General features: G+C 41.3%; 1 protein-coding gene across 3 annotated transcripts in view; it reads right to left on the bottom strand.

Moving 5' to 3' along the window:
- Positions 1–4386: 4386 nt before the first annotated feature.
- The window catches only part of CEP131 (centrosomal protein 131), a 1227592-nt gene continuing 1209466 nt past the window's right edge, over positions 4387–22512 (bottom strand). For 2 of the 3 annotated variants that reach the window (XM_069655163.1, XM_069655162.1), the window contains exon 26: positions 4496–4709. In XM_069655163.1, the coding sequence (XP_069511264.1) occupies positions 4638–4709 (72 nt within the window). In that variant the 3' untranslated portion in view covers positions 4496–4637. Of the gene's footprint in view, positions 4710–22512 lie in introns of all 3 variants that reach the window. The other variant, XM_069655164.1, reaches the window with a different exon arrangement.

The raw sequence follows: 22512 nt of genomic DNA, 5'->3' as shown, positions 1-22512 counted from the left end.
GATCCATCAAAGCTCAATTACAAAAAGGGATATATTAGATGAATACTGCAGTTCAAAAAGATGCCCAACAGCTAAATGAAGAAAAGATCAAAGTAGGAAAAGCCTACATGTAAAGAACAACAATAAGTCAAGAGAGAACACAAGTCTATAAGAGAAGTCTAGTGAAGGAAAAGGTTAAAAGATACTGGATGTTCCTGATATCATGAAAAGAAATGACAAGATAATGTAGAGACAAAATGAATAGAAGAAAGTGGAATAACAAAAGGAGAAGCAGAAATTAAAAGAATTTCTGTGTTTTGGGAGTAAGACATAAGAACCGAGACGTCAGAGTTTTTCACCACCAGAAGGCAGTCAGAAAAGCACTGATGGATGTCATCGTCCAAGGAAGGAAAGGAAAATAGATGCATGTCTCGTTGGCAAAAAAGTGCACTTGAAACCCATGAGAAGAAATAAAGGAAGCCAAGCCAAGAGTGCAGTGTGGAAAATAAATAAAAAGTAGCCCCCCCCACACAAGGACAGACCCTTGCAGAACACCAAAAGAGAGAGAGTAAGATTGAGAAGAATGTTTCCAGGAAACACTGAAAGAACGTCAGGAAAGATATGAAAACCACTGAAGAGCCCAACCAGAAATGCCCAGAGAAAACAAAGTAGAAAGCAGCACAGAATGGTGTATTGTATTAAATGCTGCCCTATGGTCTAATAAAACTAGATTGGAAGAAACCCTATGGTCCGGTGGGAAAAGAATAGAATAAGAAACAGACAGATGGGCAGTTTCCATGGAATGGCTCGGACAGAAACCAGATTGTTATGTGGGAAAAAGATGATGGTTACTCAAGTATGAAGTATTTTGAAGATGAACGATGCGCTCTAGAATTTTGGACAAATAAGGTAAGAGTGAAATGGGCTTAAAGTTTGTAAGATCCGACACATCCAGTGAGGGTTATTTCAGTAATAGAATTATAGTAGATATTTTAAATGACACTAGGAGGAGTCAAACGATAAAGACAAATTAAAGAAAAAGGCAAGGGAAACGAAAGAAGGAAGAACAACCTAAACCAAGGAAGATGGGAGAGGAACAGGGGGAGCAGAGTATGAGAGCATGAAATGATGGCTAACACATCACTCTCTATGACAGGAGTAAAGGAAGAAAAGTAAATTACTGGGTTAACTTAACTACCCAAGAAGAACAGGATGGTGATGGAAGACCCGAATGATCAAGAGGACGAATGTTCTTTGATAAGAAAATGTTAGTAAATAATTAGAATCATGACTAGAATTTAATGGAGCATTAGGAGTAGAAGGATCCAAAAGTTTGAGAGTGTACAATAAGAATCTAGGAGATGTCTGGGACTGAATAAGAGAATGCAAATCTTACTTTGCTTGGGTTAAAAGAATTAGAGAAGGACTAATTGACGAAAAAAAAATACCTCAAAGTTGTCTTCAGTGCAATGCTTCGGCCATCTCCGTTGAGCCATACGTAGACAAATCCTTTGCCGTTTCAAGGAAATGTCAGCCAGAGATGACCAAGTCTGTCATTAGGAGAGAATGGCAACAGAGGAAAAAATGCATCAAGAAATGAGAGAACTGCAGAGTTGAATCATCGATCATGCCATCCAGACTAGCTGGAGAATCATGACCAAAGGAAGGATGTTTAGAAGAAAAAGAATTAATGAGGATAGAGGGGTTCCAATTCTGAAGATCACGCCTGAAAAAGGTAGGAAAAAGTAAATGAGATGCAACAGGGACCAAGGGCGATAAAGAAAAAAGAAGACAGTAAAAGATGATCAGCCGTATAGGTCAGAATGGATGATAAAATAGAAATTTTGGCTGAGATAAAGACAAGTTCTAATGTGCCGCCCTTGACATGAGTAGTGGGTGAAGGAACTAAGGATATATTGTAGGAGAAGAAGATGAGAGGGCGAGAAGAGGATCCAATGGCAGAATAAGAATATTGATATCGCCAGCAATAAACAAGGTGGAAGAATGGGGGATTATCTAAATCCTCATATAATGACTAATGACCAGGGGGTTGATAGATAGCAAAAATAGCAATTAGAGCAGCTGACGCAAATGAAGAAAAAAGCATCTCATGCGAGGGAAAAGAGGGGACTTGAGGCACAGGAGGAGCCGTAATCCAGCGAGGAGAAAAAAGTAAACCAATGTCTCCGCCACTGATGGTAGGAAAACTAAGATTAGAGAGTGTTTATGCAGTGTGTGTGTTGAACAGGAATATGCATAGAGAGAGAAAGGCACAGAACAACAAGGGGCTGAAAATGTGCCAGCACCATGAACCATCAATCAGACATCATGCATAGCAAGTGAGGGTCACCCAGAGAAGGAGCGTACCCGAGCGAACAGCGGCAAACAAGGAGAGATACTGCCCGCAAACTGGATGCCCTTGATCGGGACGCCAAGGGGGCGGGAATACCCTAGAAGCAAAGATTATGAGCGTAAATAGCATGTCACATGATCCTTCACGTGGCCACACCGACTGGTGTGCAGCGTCAGTATGGTGCATAAAGGAAGTAGTAAGCTGAGGAGAATGTATGGCAAAGCCGCGGATGTCAGGTCCACAAGCAGTCTCTCTAGCCAGATAAGTAATTCGCCCCAAGAGGTCCATGCCAAGTGAAGATGTAGTCCTAGATGGCAGTCACATAATCCTTCATGTGGTTGTGCCATACAGTGTTTGGTGTCGGCAGGCGGCTTGAAGGAAGAAGGAAGCAGGGGAGGCTGTGCAGCAAAGCCTCACCAGCCAGCCAGTCAAGTAAGGCATTCGGCCCTAAAAAGGTCCACGCCGAACTGAGAGCTAGTGCTAGATGGCGGTCACGTGAGCCTTCAAATGACTGCGCCGGATGGTGTACAGCATTGGGGGTGGGGGAGGTGATGGGAAAAGAAAGCAGAGGAGGATGTGCAGTGAAGCCACACGTCAGGTCCTCAGGCAGCCTCTCCAGCCAGCCAGTTAAGCCCTTTAGCCCCAAAGGCCTGCGCCAAGGAGAGATGTAGTCCTAGAGGGTGGTCACATGATCATGTCAGATGGTGTACGACGTGGACGGGTGGCTTGAAGGGAGAAGGAAGCAGGGGAGGATGCGGGTAGGTAGGAGCTAGGAATTAGTATGTTCACAAGCCACTCGGGGCCTGATTCAGAGGTCAGTGTAAAATAGAAATTGGTTGTTCCAAGCCGGAACACCACATATCTTAACTGCACCATATTCTGACTGGAAAGAATGTGGTGCAGCGACATGAAAGCTTCGGCTTTTGCATGAGCCTGATTTATGGCTCGACAACAGCCGTAGCCACCATGAGGAATGCAGGTCAGCCACATGGAGGGGATTCTCCTCCCAGCAGCAATGGATTAGCACGTCCATGAAATGAGTCAAAATACGACACCTCTGAGGTGCCGTTAAACTCCACTGCACCGTTTTCCATTTTATAAACATAGCATTTCTTAGACTGCAGCAGCACCACTTTTCTAGTTTAATGAAAGTTTAAGAAAACCTTCTTAAATTAGAAAAGTGGCAGTCTTTAAAGAAATGCTTGCAGTGCCACTGGAGCACATGTTTACCCCACAAAAGGAGATTTTAGCAGCTTTTGCTGCTGGAAAGTATGACATCTCCCCTCCAAAACGTTCACCCACTTCAGAATGGTGGTGCTGAAAACTGGAGGGTAGAATGTTGCATTCCCACAAGACTTATGACAAGCTCAGAATCAGGCCCTCTGTGTTCAACTACAGATCCCGACCCCCCCCCTCCACAAATGCCTGCATTTGCAGTAAAGAGAAAAGTGTGAACCCATACTTGCCTTGCGTCTGGCTATGAGCTCCTGGTATATCTTCATTGCATCTGCCAAAATCACCCAACTGAACGTTCTCAAACGGTCCCATGACATGGAGTTCAGTGCAAGGCAAATATGTTGTAAACAGCACTCTTAGTATTTTGCAAATATTGGAAGTGGTAAGAGGCAAAGGCCAATTACATGAGCAAACACTTGGCATGAACAAAGTTGAATATTTGAGTACAATCTTTAAAGATTTATATTTATGGCTCTTCTTTCTAACATTGATTCATCTGTTGAAACTTTTCTTAAAACACTTCTCCAGGCCCTTCAGTCATTAGCAGCGTCTCGGGCGGATAGCTCAAGGGCAACATGCTCACCTTGGAAGCAAGACGTCACGGAGCACCACAGGTTCCATCCCCAGGTCCGCGCTTAGAAACCTCTGGGTATTAAGCATGCTATAAATAACCTATCATATCATCCAGTGGTACCCAAGGGAAAGCGTGGAAGCAGGCCCAAGTGAGAAACAAGATGAGTGGGATAGACATCACACTAGTCAGCCCCTTACAACCACAGCACACCCATTTCTGGAATAAATAAAACAGATCCCATCAATTATGTAAAATAATACAGTGCTTTACTGGTAAAATACAAACATTAAATTCACACATAAAAAGAGTCTGGCCTCCTACAACCCGAGAATTGGGTTCTTAGAAGCCGAAAATCCAGGACCGATGCAGGTGGGATGAGGGAATAGTATGAGCTACACCATCCGATGTGCGAGTGTACCGCCACTTGTGTCCACAGGCAGACATTGTACCACTTCCTCTTGGAGGACAGGACTTATTTTGTGCTCAGGGAGGCCCTTACTTGGTGAGCAGTTGTTTCCGCTGTTGCTCCAACAAAGCCTCCAGGTGGTCGGCTCTCTTTAATGCAGCCTGCAAAAAGAAAAATGAAGAACACTTAATTGAGAAGAAGGTATTAAAAGGCGATTTCTGGGACATGTCCGTTATTACCCACCGCCCCCCCCTCTCATAAGTCTCTATTACAGTCCCATAGAACTTTGCACATCCTAAGTGTGAGAGGCCAAGGATCCGGTCAGAGATAAAGATTGAGATTCGCGAAGGAAAAATGGTCATGCAATATTTAACAAATCCAAAAATGTGCAGAACGTCTCACTATAAGTACGATATAGGACTTTTGGAAGCATACCCTTTCTGAGACTGTACAATGTGGCACGGTATGAAATCTGCGCCTTTGAGCACTTTAAAAATCCTGACCCCCCCCCATTACTGCACCCAAGCATAGTGGGGGTTGCGGGGGTGTGGCCTGGTCTCCTTGGTTGCAGTAACGGGAGTCAGAGGTTGTGGGGGTGTCCCTGCTTACCGTAATGGTGCAGACCCATTGTCGTCAGCACTGCCCCACATAAGTGGAAGGGACAGATGCTGCAGGGGTATAAGGGAGTTGGCGGTACACACATAAGGGCGCTGCAGTGAATTTAAGTGGGGTGGGGTGGGGGTTGCATGGGAAAAGTGATCACTGTGCTGCGCTGTAATTGGTGTCGATATTTGTGTCAGCGCATTGAACGCATTGATTCAGACTTTCAGGTATCATACCAACATATAGAATGCAATTACTGAGAAGCCCAAAATAGCGATTTTCGAGAGCCCCATTTTCGTGTGTATGTGTATATATTCGTAAAAACACACGAGGGTGGAGAGTTGTAGCACTACAAAAAACTCACCAACAACATGTAACACAGGGTCCCTTGCACACATGACCATACCAGTTTCTAGTGAAAAAAATTGTCTTTATTTAATATAAATAGACACGTAACCAACGGAAAATGCAATTTAGCATTATCGGGTTGGACATAAAATCAACAGTCTCTCCCCATGGCATACAGGTCTAGAAAACACTTGCCCCCTTAGGGTGGAAGTTCGCCACGGATTCCGCTTCATCACCAAGCTTCCTCAGGCTGATTTACCTCCACATTCGTGAAAAAAACATTTAAAATGAAACAGGAAGAAACACGGTTCGAGCGTTAGGCCCCTCCCCCTCCTCTCGTTATTCAAGGTCATGTGACCGCATCAGGTCGTTTACACACTGACGTGAATATAGCCGCCATGCTTAACTGGCTTATTCGCCTGAATAGGCGAATGATAAAATAAAATAATTACCTCTGGGGGTCAAACATATAGTTGGCTATAAAGCGAGGCACGGAAATGAGCGTAAAGCTCGAAAACCATGTTTCTCATTCCCTACTAAAAAAATGTTAATAACATGTATATTTTTTATGGCCGTTATTCAGCGCTAATGCGGTATATTATTACATGGTTATTGTTGATCATACTAGAAGAACATCTAACCATTACGCCCCAAGATTTGGAGTGTTAATGAGGCCATCGTTCTAAGCGCGGCACGGACAACTATTCCAATTTAAAATGACGTTCATTTGCAAGCACACTTATGTACTTAACCATTTGCTCAGTGCCATTTAGATGAAAAATCATGGCTTATTAAAGTGCAAGTGCAATATAATTCAAAGACATGTTGATAAAACAGCAGCATATAGATTAAATATAGTGCAACATGATTTATCTAAAGTGCAAGTGCATCGACATGTTCATGACTGAAGTTTTTTTTAAATGCAATACGATGTAGACAACATATTGATAAAAGACAGCATATAGATTAGAGGCAGCGTATTCTTTCTAAAGTGTAAATACATCGACAAGTTAATTAAAAAATCAGCATAGAGATTGGACTGGGATTGAGAGCAACACAATCAATACCATAAGTGCTAGTGCAGTAATGGAGCATCCTCTATAGATGAATAATTGATAAAGTGCTAGTGCATCGTAACCCCTAGTACCATGGAGAGAGACCTACCAAATTTAAAAATTATGGGTCTCAGCACCAGGTTCATATCTAGTGTTGAAGCGGTGTCTAGGCATCAATGCCACCCCCATTAGTTAGATAGGCCACTAATAGTTGCCAATTAAGTGATTCATAGATTATCCTCCCACATTGCATTAGGACGATTTACTGCAAAAACACAAATAGTTCTGGGTCAATGTTGAGCCCATTGGGCCTCAAAGTAGCAAGTTTGCCTCCAGTTGTCTTAGTTTAAGTTCTCGGTTTCCCAGTCTCTTGTGTATTGGGACATGAGCAAGACCCACAAATGACATTTCATTCACATTTCCTCCATGTTTCTCAAAAAGATTTCCTGTCAGTGGATTGGCAACATCCCCATTTTTAATGGCTCTATAGTGCTGCAGGATACGTAGCTTCAAAGCTCCTATAGTTGAGCCAATATAATGGAGACCACAAGTACATGTGGTGGCGTACACTACAAATTTAGTGATGCATGTCATTTTGTGTTTATACTTCCATCCTATTCCACTGGGACCAATAAAAGGTTGTTTAGAAACAAAATCACACATTTTGCAATTAGCACATTTGTGAAAACCTGCCACATTGGATTTCAGAAATTGGCTAGAGGACTTGGTTTCAGTGATGGCCATACTCGGAGAAAGTATGTTTTTAAGAGTAGGAGCCTTGCAATATGTGACACTGGGGGTCTTGCCCAGTACTTGTCTCAAATCAGGATCTGTTAAGAGGACATTCCAATGCTTCCTCATAATGCATTTGATGTTTCCAGCTTGATGGTTATATCCTGTGATAAATCTCATTTTTTCTTCCTTTTGTTATATAAATAGTTCTGATCTATTGATAATGTCACCTTTATCAAAACAATCTGCTACCACCCTCTTGTTGTAACCTCGTTCAACAAATCTACGGCCTATGTGTTTGGCTTCTATTTGATAATCTGATTCTTTGCTGCAAGCTCTTTTAGCTCCAAGGAACTCTTCATAAGGGATCGAATTTTTCAATGAGGTGGGGTGGTGGCTTTTGGCATGCAGCGTGGAATTGGAACTAGTTTGTTTCCTAAATAGCTTGGATGTCAGTATGTTATTGGCTACAGTAAACCGGACATCCAAAAAGACCAGTTCAATACTGCTAAAAACTGATGTTAATTCTAAATTTAGATCGTTGACATTCAGAGTTTAGACATAGGTGTCTAGCTGTGTCTTGGTACCGTCCCATATTATAAATAAATCATCTATAAACCGGTGCCATACAATTATGTGCTTTGTAAACTCATTTCCTCAGCCCATGCCACTAGTGTTTCCCACCACCCCATATAGAGATTGGCATATGTTGGGGCCATACAAGACCCCATCGCTGTCCCTTGTATTTGCTTGTAAATGGAGGTGTCATGTAGGAAATAATTATGTTCCAAACAGAACTGGAGCATTTCAAGCAGCATTTCATTGTGCTGTCAGTGACTAATAGACCTGGATTCTAAAAAGAAACTACATGCTTTGATCCCAGCACTATGCTTAATTGAGCTATATAATGAGACAACATCAAGTGAAACTAGAATGTATTCAGGTTCCCAATTGATGTTGTCAAGTTTGGTCAGCAGATCCGAGGTGTCTCGTATGTAAGAGCGAGGCTAACAACAAATGGTTGAAAGAAATGGTCTAGAAATTTAGAAGTATTCTCAAGAAGACTCCCTATGGAGGAGACTATAGGACAACCTGGTGGGTCAACAAGACTTTTGTGAATTTTTACCCAGCCCAATCCTGTTATTAGACGCGGAAGTAGTAAGCCTGCCCTGGTCATATATTTTAGTGATGTCAAATGGCATGATAAATAGGGCCCCTGACAGCACAGACACACACTGATTCCTGACTTTATTCCTGAATTCCTGCCTGGCGTCCGGTTCCCGATTTCTTCATCCTGTTTGATCCTGATTCCAGCTAGGCCTCAAATTTGAAAAAAATCCCAAAAACCCAAGGGAAGCCTGTCCGTGTCCGCCGGGCCGCCATTGCAGTGATCACTTGGAGCTCTTCTCATCTTTCCATCCACCAGTGAGTACCCATCACCCTCCGTATTTAACACTGTAAGCCATTATTATAATTTACCCTTAAACGCTATCCAGAACTAGCCTACCATGGCTCTAACCCACCTCCTCCGTACTTGATTGCATTGCATTGACCGAATGAGTAGTATCTCTACATTGTGCTCAGACACTTGCTATACTTTGGACCTGCCTATTTTTCTTTATCTTGCAACTATTGCACATATTCGCATTGTCTTGCCTTACTGACTAGGGATTATGCTCATATCCACTCATTATTCTGTCGACCTAGCTGTTATTCCGCATTAGTGCATACGTCTGTACTGCCTTTGCCTAACTGACCAGTGCATATATCCTGTGTCCAGACTTACGTGCCTCTTTTGGCCCAATCTACCTTGTCTCAATCTCTGCCTGTTGCATCCTGTGTGCAGACATTCAGGCCATTTTGCACTAGCCTGTTTTTTTCCTGCGCCTATTGGACGCTGCGGTCAAACCAATGTGCTACGTTGGACTAGCCTACTGTGATTTACCTGCGTACTCTGCATATACCTAGTTGTGTCTCATCTAATGATATATACATTATGTTCCCCGCACCATTTTTAACTAGCCTACCTTGCTTCAATCTGCACCTATTGCTCGTTGTGGCCAGACCTATGTATCATTTTTAAACAGTCCACAGTGTTTACTTGTGCACTTTGTATTCGCCTTGTTTTGCATCATCCAAATGATATACACCATTTGATATGACCAACACACATTTCTACGTACAATGTCCCATGCGCTATTTTGAACTGTTTTATTCTGCCTCAACCTTGTGCACAGCGTACTTGCCAGGCCTTGCTTGGTCTAGCTGACCAACGCAGATATATCTAACTTATGCGTAAGGTACTATCCAGAACATGCCCACTCTGTCCTAACCTGCACTTATTACACATGCTTGCCACTATGTGCTTATACATTGAATTCTCGCCCCCGGAGACTTTTTGATAACAGCCCACCGTATCATAACCTAACACTCACACATCATCACCGTGCCCATACTATTAGCACACAGAGTCAAGTAGAAATTGAGTCCTCAGCCACTGGTCGCATACCTAGGCATCTTGCCTGCCAATACACATCAGCCGCTGCCTTATATCATTAGCGTACGCCACTATGTATTGGCAATACACACCTTACATTGCAAACTGCCTCACACCCTGCCTTATTTTCAAATTAGTATCTTTGACTTGGTCACTTACCTTATACCTCAGTGCTCTACTTCAGAATTAACATCTACCAAGACCCACACCCACCCACTGCTTCCTTGCACTACCCATACTGGGTACATCATGCTTGCTAACCTGATTGAACAACTGCACATCTCTGCCATACCTAATATAACTCAGTCCCACCCCAAGTCAGCGCTGGCCTCTTCACCACCTACCACCAACCCCTACCTCAACTCACCAGCCCTCTGGCTAGAACACTTTGCAACTAAACCTACTCCCAACCAACCATGTACAGTACACATCAGGAACTTTAGACTTGGTTCCAGATTCCGGCTCGTCTCCCACTGCTGCCTTACTCGCACTACTACAAACTCTAACCCAACAGTACATGATGCAAGAGCCCTTGCCACTCCATTACCCACCACAACCAAGAACACCAAACTTAATACCAGCACCTACTCCCCACTTAAAACCATGATCAAGGGGGCACTGATCAATGCCAGGTCCCTCACTGCTCAAGCACTTGACATGGCCAACCTGATCACTACACATGACCTCGATTTCAGAAACCTGGCTCCATGCAGCCTCAGGACCTCTTCTATCACTGGCCATCCACACTGGATGTACCATCATTAGAAGCGATCGCAAAACCAGCCAAACTAAAAGGTGGTGGGTATTGCCTTCATACACAAAAACTCGATTAGCCTTCGCATCTCCCCCACACAACAGACTTCATCAGCGGAGTTACTTTCAGCGAAACTAGCCATATCACTTAACCAAACTATTACACTCCACCTTATTTATAGGCCTCCTGGCCCTATATCTACTTTTGCAGAAGACATATCCTACATCCTTGCTGACAACACCAAAACTAAATTGCAAATTATCTTATTAGGTGACTTTAACCTTGGTCTCCAAGATCCCAATGATGCCACCGCACATATTAGTAACGTACTATAGGCTTCACTCAACGTATTAGTGAACCTACACACATTAAGGGCAGAACCCTGCACTGGCTAGCTGACTTCAACTGTGAAATCAATATTGAGTCTAACCAACCTTGTGCTTGGACTGACCACCACTTAATTACCTTCAGCATACGAGTAAAAAACGTGAGAGTTACGCAAGACATTGCACCTGCAATTTGCACTAGAAATAAGAGATATAACATGCGAAAAACTGCTCCCACTTCTCCTTCCTACTCTCAATTAATACTCCTCTTCGTGCACTGATCCCACTGTCCTGGTAGACACGTTTAATTAGACCATGCTAATAGCCCTCGACCTCATTGCGCCTATTAGTTCTAGGAAACCCAAACCACGTGCTCACCTCAACTCTTGGTTCACACCACAGTTGAGAGCTCTACGTAACCATGAAGCTCGCTGGAAAAGCAATCATTCTGAAATGAACAAAGCTAGCCTTGCTTTAGCCACCTTGAACTACAAAGATGCCATCCTCTAGGCCAAAAAAGACAACTACAACAAGCGAATCCTACAAGCCAAATCAAACACTAAAGAGTTGTTTAAGATCTTAAAAGAACTGGAATCCCTGCTCACCCCACTCAATACGTGTACCAAAGATAGTGCCTGGTGTTCCAATATTCAGAAGGTGCTCCTCGGCAAGATAGATACACTCCAAGCCAAAATTAATGACAAAAAGACTTGTCTCCAGATTGACCAGCATTACATGTCCCAGCATGATGGGCTAAACCTAGCATTCACACTCAAACCATTCAGCTTCTCACCCCTTTCTACTACTCAAGTGGAAAACATCAACAATCTCAAACCTTCCAATTGTCCGGGTGAACTATGTCCAGCCACTATTATCAAGGAGGCCTCACATAACTTAGCTGCCTTTATAAACTCTTCATTTAGCACAGGCACTGTCCCAGATAACTTGAAGGATGCGTGGGTTACCCGCTTCTCAAAAAACCTACACTAGATGCAAGTATACCCACAAACTACAGGCCTATCACTACTGTGCCTTTCCTCCTAAACGTTTGGATCGGGCAGCCTACCTACAAATCCACAACTACCTGCAAACTAACAAAGTGGGCCTCACACAATCTGGCTTCCGTCCTCGGCACGGCACCGAAACCGCCCTTATTGACCTAAAAATCCAGATTGAAGACCTAAAAGACAAGGGCAAACTGGCCCTTCTACTCCTCCTGGATTTATCACCAAATTTTCTGTCAACACCTCACAAAAGCTCCCCACTTCTCAGACGAAGCTACTGCTTGGATGAGTTCACTCCTGAACAACAGATCTATGAGGGTCTTCTCCCCTACTGCTGCTGCCGAACCGTCACCAGTTCCTTGCAGTGTACCACAACGATCATGCGTTTCCCCCAATCTCCTTCAATGTGTTTACAAAACCACTGTTCAATATCTTAGATTATCTGGGTATCACCTACACAAATTATGCGGATGACACCCAGATACTCATCCCTATTACTGGTGACCACACAGCTGACACTAGCCGTAAATACTATCTAGCAAGTCATCCAAGCCTGCATGGCTCAACATGAATTCTCTCAATGACGAAAAGACAGAGCTTCTCATCCTGGGCTCTCAGAGACTCAACATACTAGACCCCTCCTTCAAATCATTTGTCTTTGCTGGTAACATCATTCAAGTCACTAATGACAAAAACTCTAGGTATTTATCTCGACTCCACCCTCTCCCTCTCTAGACAAACAAATGCAGTTTCCTCAGCTGCAGCTTACACCTGCAAGCTCATTACAGCCTGCCTACCTTTTCTCACACTAGCCAACTGTACTACCTTAGCCAGGACCTTGGTTATGTCCAAAATCGATTACTGCAACGCCCTCCATTTAGGCACTAACCTTTGCAATCTTAACAAATTACAGATTATCCAAAATAATGCCATTAGAGCTGCATTAAACATCCCCAGGAACCATCATATCTCTTACACCAGGCGGAACCTTCGTTGGCTTACTGTATCACAAAGAGTTTCACTCAAAACACTTCCTTGGACGCACAAATGACTGGCCAATCAAGCGCCCGACTACTTGGCCTGCAGATTTGCTTACCTCACCTCCAATAGACCCAGCAGAACTGCCCAGGCCAATTGCCTCTCCATACCTCGCTTTGAGTTACAAAGAGCAGTTACAAAGAGCAGGTGGGATCAGCTTCCCAGTCCTGGCTGCAAAACCTTTGGAATTCACTTCCAAACACTTTCACGTCTTTCCCTGCCTTCAAGAGCAATGCCAAAGCATGGCTGTCTGCCCAAGACCTGTACCGGCACTAACATGCCCTCCAGCCACTACCTGCGTTCTCAGACGTTCTTTGTAAAGTTGCTTTTGTATATACCTTGTAATTTATGGTCTAATTAATTTACTTGTACAGGATTTATGCTTGATGATGGGTCTTGTTTATCACAGCCTTTTTGCTCATTAGAGCATTGAATTTCACATGACTAATTTATGATTCTTCTTTACTGTATATTACCCTGTATGCTATGCTTTCAATATGTCATGTAACCTAAGTGATGAGCCCGGATGCCCCAGGGCCAGGTGCGCTATATAAATAAATAAATACAATCATCCTGATCCAGGCTGGCTTGCTGCTACTAGATGCATGCCGGCTGTAAACTTGCTACCCCGCTGATCTGTAGTATCCAGAAGTGCCAGTCCAGTGCAGTCCGGTGACCAGAAAGGCCCAGCTGATCCTGTCCCACCAGATTTGCCCAGCTGTCCTGTGTTAGACCAGATCCGTGTGTTGACCAGAACCCTTGACGGTCCAATATCCTAAATTAAAGTGGACTGTAAGTATTAATAGGAATCATAGAAAACCATAGCATAACTTGCCTTGTCCTATCCCAATCTCTAAACCATCCTATCCTTACCTTAACAACTTGTAACATTGTCAGAATCCTAATTGCAATCCTGTCCTTGATTTATCTTGCTAAGCGCCATTTCTTTAATCATTTTTATCTTGTTTAAATTCTAAACTATCAATCCTATTTCAAGTGATCCGACTGGTTCTGCAAGGGCGGGCGCTGGGGTTGAAGTCATGAATCAACTCTAGAGCTTACTGTGTCCCTCTTTGGTATTCTAGCCGGCATGCTCTAGTATAGAGTAAAACTATTCTTGTCCAAACTGAGTTTTTTTGTTTTCATTGAACGATTTTTCTAAAAACGTCTAATTCTACATTGCGTATCGCCCTCAGTTTAATAGCTAGAGAAATCATTTCAATTCTTGATTAGCTACAACCCAACCAAAAAACCGTTTGGTTAATTTTAGGCGGGACTCAAACATTTTTGCAAAGTTTTACACATGTTATTTTAATTCTAAATTATTTTCAACCTTCCATTCAAATTCAAATTGTTTATTTTTGCTCAAACTATTCCCTATGACTGCTAGAATCTTTCCAATGTTGTTCCCGTAGAGAATTGTACTTATTTAAGGACTTTTGCACACATTCATTGTTTTATTCAGCCATTTCCACTTTAACATTGCAAAGGTTCAAATCCGTTTTTCTCTTGTTTGGGGAGGGAAGGTTGGATTCAAAATGTGTTTCTTCTTCCTCATTCCTGAGTACTTGCTGCTTCCTTGTATCTATTTAGAATTGCTTATTTGTGGGTTGAGGAATATTGCAGGGGGAAATCCTAACTTAAGTGCTATCTTTTCAAACAAGCCAAAAGTGTTCTATTCTCTGGTGTTTTCCATCTGTGTTGCTAAAGGGTTAATTTACGGACATTGTTCACATTCCTATATGTTATTGTAAGCACATTGGTGATTGCTGTTCCCTATTAAAAAGTATATGTTTGATTTGAATTTTAAATAAATATTAACTTTACCAACCAGCCTGATTCCTGGACCATCGTGATCTGGGTATTTGAAAAGGGGTGTGATAAGAGTGGTGCATCTCTCAAATATTGAACCTACACATATAACAAAGTAAGCATTTCGGTTGTGCGCTGCACACTAGGCTGAGACCAGGGTGTATCGCCCGATTGAAATACTTATAATACTGCAGTTCTTTTGCTTACTTTACTTTCCCTGTATATGCTTCTATTTGTAAGCATTATGGTCTCTATGTTTTGTGTGTAGTAGTACAATTATGCAGTAAGTGAAGCATCGGTAGGTACTTATGTTTCACAGTATGCAAAATTGTGAAATGAAAGCATCATTTTACTATCCAACATGGGAAGATTTTGAATATTGCACTTCGATGGCACATGCTGCAGACAATGCCTACGTTTCTTCATGAGTTTGTTCATGTACTGAAATAATTCAGTAATGCAATGGTATTCATAGCAATGCATTGCTTAATGAACTATTTGGCACATGGTAGTTCTTCAATCATCTCTGATACTTTTCTGCCAACATTATAATGACAATCCCTTGTGGAGGCTGTGCATGAAAACTAAATGCACATGTGATGTCATCAATGACATTTGTGATGTCATCTTTGATGTACTGGGTGTTAGCCTTCGCAGTGCACGGTGGTGGGAGTTATGGTTGCTTAGCTTACCATAACTGGCGAATTTAAGTGGTTTGTGGGTTTTACTTGTAACCATAACATCCCCTTAACAAAGTTTTTTCACTGAATTTTATAGGTGTTTAGTAGTGCAACTTTACCATAACGTCCTCTGAAATATGTTTTCACTGAATGTAGATATCATGAATTTCATAGGTTTTTAGTAGGATTGCCTTAGTTTATATACATTTACCATACAACATATTGAACCCCCTGTCCCACGCTAGTGGTTCTGATGTCTGTGGACCGTGCGCATGTCCGCGGACAGACTCGGTCAACATCAACACTATCCAAAAACTCAGGGGGTATCTTACATTGTTTTATCATGCAATAAACACACTGAACATATAAATAAATTACATTAAAAAATAAATTACATTCTTTTTTTAACAGAACATACAGACAATAAGAATAATACTGAAACAGACACTTTGGAAAATCATCTGCATCATTTAGAGCAAAAAATGGATCAATTAATGACCAATTTCATTATTTTGAAAAACTTTCTAGAGAACCAGATCATGGAGAAATTCAATATCACTGTCCCACATGTACCTGTACCCCTTCTCCATGTACTAGCCAACCATCCCCAACAAATCCCCATCACGAAAAACTTTATGAAGAGACTTAAATCCCTTCCTCCCCTACCATCCAACATGTAGAAACCCCTAATTCCCCTGTATTTCTTTTATCAATTTCTGCTTCCCCCTCTTTCATAATTTTTATATTTTTATACAATAATAAAATATGATGTATGCTGTTAATATATTCCTCTGTTTTTTTATTTTCAAAAGCCGTTAGGGTGTCCATGGACAGCGCGACTGTCCGGGATGTCCGCAATTAACCATAATGGGGGTGTCCCAAGGACATCATACCTGTCTGCATTGTTCGCAATCAAAATGGAGGTGTCTGCAGGACACAAAATCTGTCTGCATGTCCACTAGCATTCAAAATAAGGCGTCCTAAGAACATGAGCCCTGTTCGCATTGTCCGCAATCAGAATGCATATGTCCGTAGAACACATAGCCCGTCTGCAAAGTTGTGACGCACATTTAATTAGTACGGGGACACAAACACTGTCCGAAGAACACCCGCACACATGCATACTCCCTACCCCGCGCATTTGGTGTCCTCCGATGGGACACCCGCTCACGTGTCTGTGATGTCATAATGTGACCGCAGCCACGCTAAGCATGGGTCCTTGTTCGCAAACACAGTCTGGACCCCTGGACACCAAAAGTGTTTTCTTGAGCAATCCAAGGTATTGTCCTGTGAAAATTCACCCTTGCACATGTCCCAGACCATGTCCCTAGCGATCTGCATACTTTTTGGAACTTTATGAACCCTTTTTGGTGTTTGAAGTGTTCGTGGACAGCTCAGGTGTCTGCGCACCAGCACCCCTATAAAAGACCACACCTCAACGCTGCTTCACATTCTGTTTTTGGAGTTCCAGGACAGACATTGCTGAATTTGATATTCTGCAAATTGCTGCCTTTGTTGTGCCTGATTGAGGTCTGCATATTACCAAGAAATACTGCATGACCAAAATCTGTGAAAGTAATTCCATTACAAGAAAAAAATGCACCATCTTCCAAAAGGTTCTCATTTTGGAATAATGACATGCCCAGAGAATACATAAAACAAGATATTCCTTTATTAACAATACATCGTGCTATGTCTTGTTGAGGATTAAATACATGGCAAGGCATCCATGCAGTCCTAGGTGGTATATGTGAAAAAAATATCTTAGCAGATGGAAACAGGTGCATCAGTTTCTTTAGCAACTGCTTCAGTGTACCCTGTAAACTTGTTGCACTCAGATAGCCCAAATACATTCCTCCACAATTTACCACCAGGATATCAGGAGTGTTGAAATAAGTCATATTTCTACTAAGTGTATAAACACCTTGCAAATTTCTCCCTGGCACATCATACCAGGTATCCTCCACTCCCTGCATTCCAACATTGTCTGAAATGCCACACATGTTTGCATACCACTGCAGATTATTGATATAATGATCAACCAACTATCCACACTCTAACTCTGTCCATCTCCACAACCACAGCCATCTTCACAGCAAACAGCAATGAAAACAATGATTACCCTCTCTCCGTATGAATGGCACCCTCAGCACCTGATTGGCTAATACCCCTAGTCCTATTTCCATGCCAGATATGCTGAGAAACCCCAGATGTGGCACACACTGTCCGTGAACAGCCGCGGAGCGTGTAACACTGGGGCAGCCCTTCGACCCTTTCTATGTCATTCTCTGCACCATTCCCTCATTTTCTACTGTTAAGCAGTCACACAACCATCCACCAATCACATCCAAGAAATCTACATCTAACTATCATCACAGTTCAGCACTTTAGATGTACTGTTGATCACTCGGAGTACAATTCTGCTGTGATTGCAAAGCACCTACAGCAATAACTACTGTAAATCTCTTCAAGATTTCTGCTTGCAGATTCATGCACATCCACATGCACAAACACAAACTACAGGTATGAATATTTTCTGCACAGTACATGTACAGCTCTTGTATAAATGCATCTGAACAAGGTAACTGCAATTTTCCCTGTATAGCCTGCAAAAAAGCTTACTGTCATTTCTCCCATCTGCTATGCTATGCTATGCATCCCACTTGAAAATTTGCTTTCCAAATTTTCATTTACTCATATTACTAATTGCAATGTGCAAACTATTATTCTCTTCATTGATTCTGTATTTTCTGTAACCACTGCCAGCTATTTATCCACATTTATATCATAGTAGCATTTCATGCATTATAGTGCATAGGATGTACATACAATTTCCCTTGTGTACATTGAGCATTTTACATATAATCTATAATTTGAACTTCCTTTAGAAAGTATTACAATAATAATCAGACACTACACACACAGCTTTCTAACATACTGTCATTTCATGTTAAAAGATAGGAGAAATAACAGTCTGATTGTAAATGGCAAGAACAAGAACCATATTCAAATGCATGCAATGTATGGTTTCCTGTTCTGTGTTGTGATAAGGTTAAATGAAAACGTGTATAAAACACACCATTAAAGTGACACTTGATCATAGCAGATGATTTAGAAATGACAGCATGACATTTTTACTAGGTATCTAGGGTAAGTAGCAGGTACCCTGCATTGTAAATACATACATTGCATACTTTTCACCAAAGTTCCTGCCATTTACCCAGTATAAATAGCAAGGAAAGCATACTGTTATTTCTCCTAACATCAAATCACACTGCCTTAAAAAGCCAAGTGTGCTCTGTGTGCTTACTCTGCATCTACATGCTATGCACAGTTGTGGAAAGCAGTACTACTGCAAAAACAAACAAATACATGTCTACATTAACAACAGTACTATTAACACACATATTTACGAACTTCTTTCTTTCACAATTGCAGTGAAGACCACTCTCCTGAAAACCAGCAGCATCTGAAGTACGAACCAGAACTCAGAGAAACCTACTCTTAGTATCCAAAAAAGTAAGTGCAATACTGCCATAATGTTCTGTTGCCCAAACACTGTAGAATTCTAGTATTGTAGAACAAACAATTGCATTAACCCTGCAGCATTAGATTCAGTATTACTAATTGTCCCTCAGCAGGTGCACATTATGTATTGTCATTTGAACACCAGTTTAGTAACGCACAAATGCGAGAATAGCCTTCCCATCTGAAGTAACAGCCCATTGCACAATCACACACCTCTACATACATGCCTACCATCATACTCAGACACTCATGCACAATGCACACATACATTGCAAAACCTCCCAACCCACACTTTTTTTTTCTCCAACAGACCCCAAAGAATGCCTACCAAAAAACAACTCTGTAGAAAGCAACACAGAAGTAGAGAAAATCAAAATAAGTGTCCAAAATAAGCATCCACCTCTAGCAGAATTTATACAAAAAGTGCAAACAAAACAGCTAATGCAGTCACTAAGCGAAACAAAAGCAGTTTCGAGTAAAGCAACTTTGCCTCTTCTTTCAAAATGTAAAACTAAATAGAAAGTTATTAAAAAGACTGCAGCTACCACTAGTGCTAACACTGCACCTATAAATCTTAATGTAGCCACAAGTAAGCATACCAAAAAAATTATTTTACAAAAACATTTCCGCCACAGAGTCCTTCAGAACCTTATCAAAACAAGAGAAAAAGCATGCAAACCCTTAAAACCTACCGCAAAAAATTAATCCTGGAAGCTCTCAGATAGTGCAATCCTTTTCAAGAGGAAATTATTTTAGTTTTAAACAATATAAAACCACTAACAAAACTAACTACTAAACTACAAAAAAGACTTCTTAATAAACAGAATATCAACAAAGATAGCTTTGCAAACATCTGTGGAGGTGAGTGCAGTCACACCACCAGCACAAACCATATTTCAATGAAGAAGCGTACAAACAAAAGCAAAGAAACCCAATTGCTGTACATAGCAGTGGACGAGGGTATGAACAACTTAATACCATTGTGGAACAAGAAATGCTGCTCACAAAAATATCCCCAGAAAACTTAGTATCAACTCTCCATTTCACTGAAGGAATGCATCCAGTCTACAAATGGCCGTGCACATCAATGTATAACATAAGCAAAACATCTTTCACATCTTTACGCCAGTTCCTCAATCAGTATGTGAAAGGCAAAGACAAATTGAAAATAAAACTATTACAAAATATGAACTCCTGTCCAGTGCGAAAATACACAGGACTACAAGGACATTTGTAAGGCTGCATTTCTGGACCTATTTGCAAAAGTACCTTCCACCATATCAAAATGATATCAACACACCATTCAATTGTAAGAAATCTGGTTCATAAACTGTACTATGCCAGAAGACCCGCTTTAGCACTAGCCAATTTAAATAACAATCTTCTACATGTTACAGCCAAAGAACTACTCGAAGAAATTGAGCATATCCAGAGAAAATATTTTGGAAGTGAAAGCCACTTATAAAATCCAATAGCTTTACAACAGACTAGCAACAACTTTACAGATGGCAACCTTCTACTACATACATACAAAAAAGTAATACTAAAGGTTAAAAGGACATCTGCTGAAGTACCAAACCATGTGTGTGTGTGTGTGTGTGTGTGTGTATTACTGCAGGACTTTTTATAAGAATAGCACAAAAACTGTAGACAAAATGTACAATATTAGAAGACAATGAAGATTCCAAGTGGTTCCAATTAGCTCTCTATCTTATAGCAGAAAACAAATATGACTGACCCCTTAATACTTCGCAGTTACTGCCCTGCACAACTTGAAACCAACCTTTCTCCAGAAGCTGCAATGGAACTATGCAGAGTTTACAAACAAATGAAAATGTTGTTAATAGATGAGGTAAGCTTGGTTTCCAATTTAATGTTAGCCTTCATTCACCTCAGATTACAAAAGGTCCTGAAAACAGACTATGAAGAACTCTTTGGAGGAAAACATATTATAGTTTTTGGAGATCTTCTTCAATTAACACCAGTTAAAGGTGAACCTATTTTTAAAACCTTAGGGCACAAACTATCCCATAAAACTCTTCAATACAAAGAAAAGAATTAACTGAAAACATGCGTCAGTCTGCAGACCTCACATACACCAACATTTTAAAAAGTATTTGAGTTGGTGTACTATCCCTAGAAGCACAATCTATATTAAAAACCGGGCACATCCATGCACTCTATGGCCATAAGTCATGTGCTACTGATGTCATGGAAAAATTAGCACACACAAATGTAAACTGTATGACCTTGATGCCAACTCTTGCAAGCTGTTCACAATTCAATTAAACAAACAATGTTGAAAAAAGAAATGCAACCGATAGTTCAAACTTGCTCCAGACAAACTGGACGTGCATGGTATGATACTACCCATGTGTCAACAAGCCACAACAAGGCTAAATACCTTACAAAACTCTATCTCTAACATAGCTGGTTTGGAGAAAATATTAAAATTACCTTTAAACTGTAGAGTAATGCTTAACCATAACCTTGATGTGGACCAAGGACTAGTTAATGGAGCAATTGGTACAGTTGTTGGCTTTCAAACATACCCACGTAACAACAACATTCAGTTTGGCAATATTCTCTTTGACAAACTATCAGAAGTTAAAAGGATAGGACGCTCAACAGCCGCTTCCTTCTTTTCAAAGACATGTATGTACGCGGTGAACAATTTTCTCTAACTCTAGCATACCCAGTCACCATTCACAAATCACAAGGTCTTGCCCTAGATAAAGCATTGATAGATATTGGTAGCACAGCCTTTAAAGAAGGCATGAGCTATGTACCACTATCACGCTTACGTACACTTGATGGACTATTTCTAATCAACTTTGATGCAAGTAAAGTAAACGCTGATATTCCTTGCATTCTAGAATACAATAGATTGCGTTCACTCTACGCCCCCATCTAAAAACCTATCCTGTTCCTCAAAAAAGCAAAACTTTGTAAACGAAAACTACTTCAGACTCAAATCATGCAGGATCTCACAGCAATTCCTCCAAAGAAATTAAAATAAGCTAATACTTCATCAAGGACCACAGCCAAAGAAGGATCTAGTACACAAACAAAGTCAACTACCTCTTCAAAGAAACAACACGCACGCCGAACAAATGACTTGGACACAGAACTGTCAGGTCCATTCAAATTTTCAAATACAACTGGTGTAAATTGCTATGCAAATGTGCAATCAATATTCTATTCCAATTGCCACCCATTATTGACAACACTTGCTTACACGGGACATACCAATTGTGTTTGCAAATGTTAGTCCTTCACAGAAATGCAACCAACAATCCTGACAACATTTAATGTTTCTGGAATAAGGCAGAAATTGGACTACTGTACTGGAATGGTCATAGGACATAACTATAAATTAAATCTTCCAGATTTCATACATGTGGAAAGATACATGCACTCTGTGTAGCCATGTGGCACAAGAACAAGTCCCTAATGAACGCTTTGTGTATGTATCCATACCCAACTGAGAATCCATTCCATTTCAGCAACTTGTACAAAATGCAAACGTTGGCATATTACGTACTACCTGCAATTCAGATAATCACTCCAGCTTACAAATACAGACA

Source organism: Ambystoma mexicanum, chromosome 3q, assembly GCF_040938575.1.
Source record: "Ambystoma mexicanum isolate Mex_15411 chromosome 3q, UKY_AmexF1_1, whole genome shotgun sequence".
Classification (NCBI taxonomy): domain Eukaryota; kingdom Metazoa; phylum Chordata; class Amphibia; order Caudata; family Ambystomatidae; genus Ambystoma; species Ambystoma mexicanum.
Note: the sequence above shows the minus strand (reverse complement) of the source record. Positions and strands in the feature narration are given on the sequence as shown.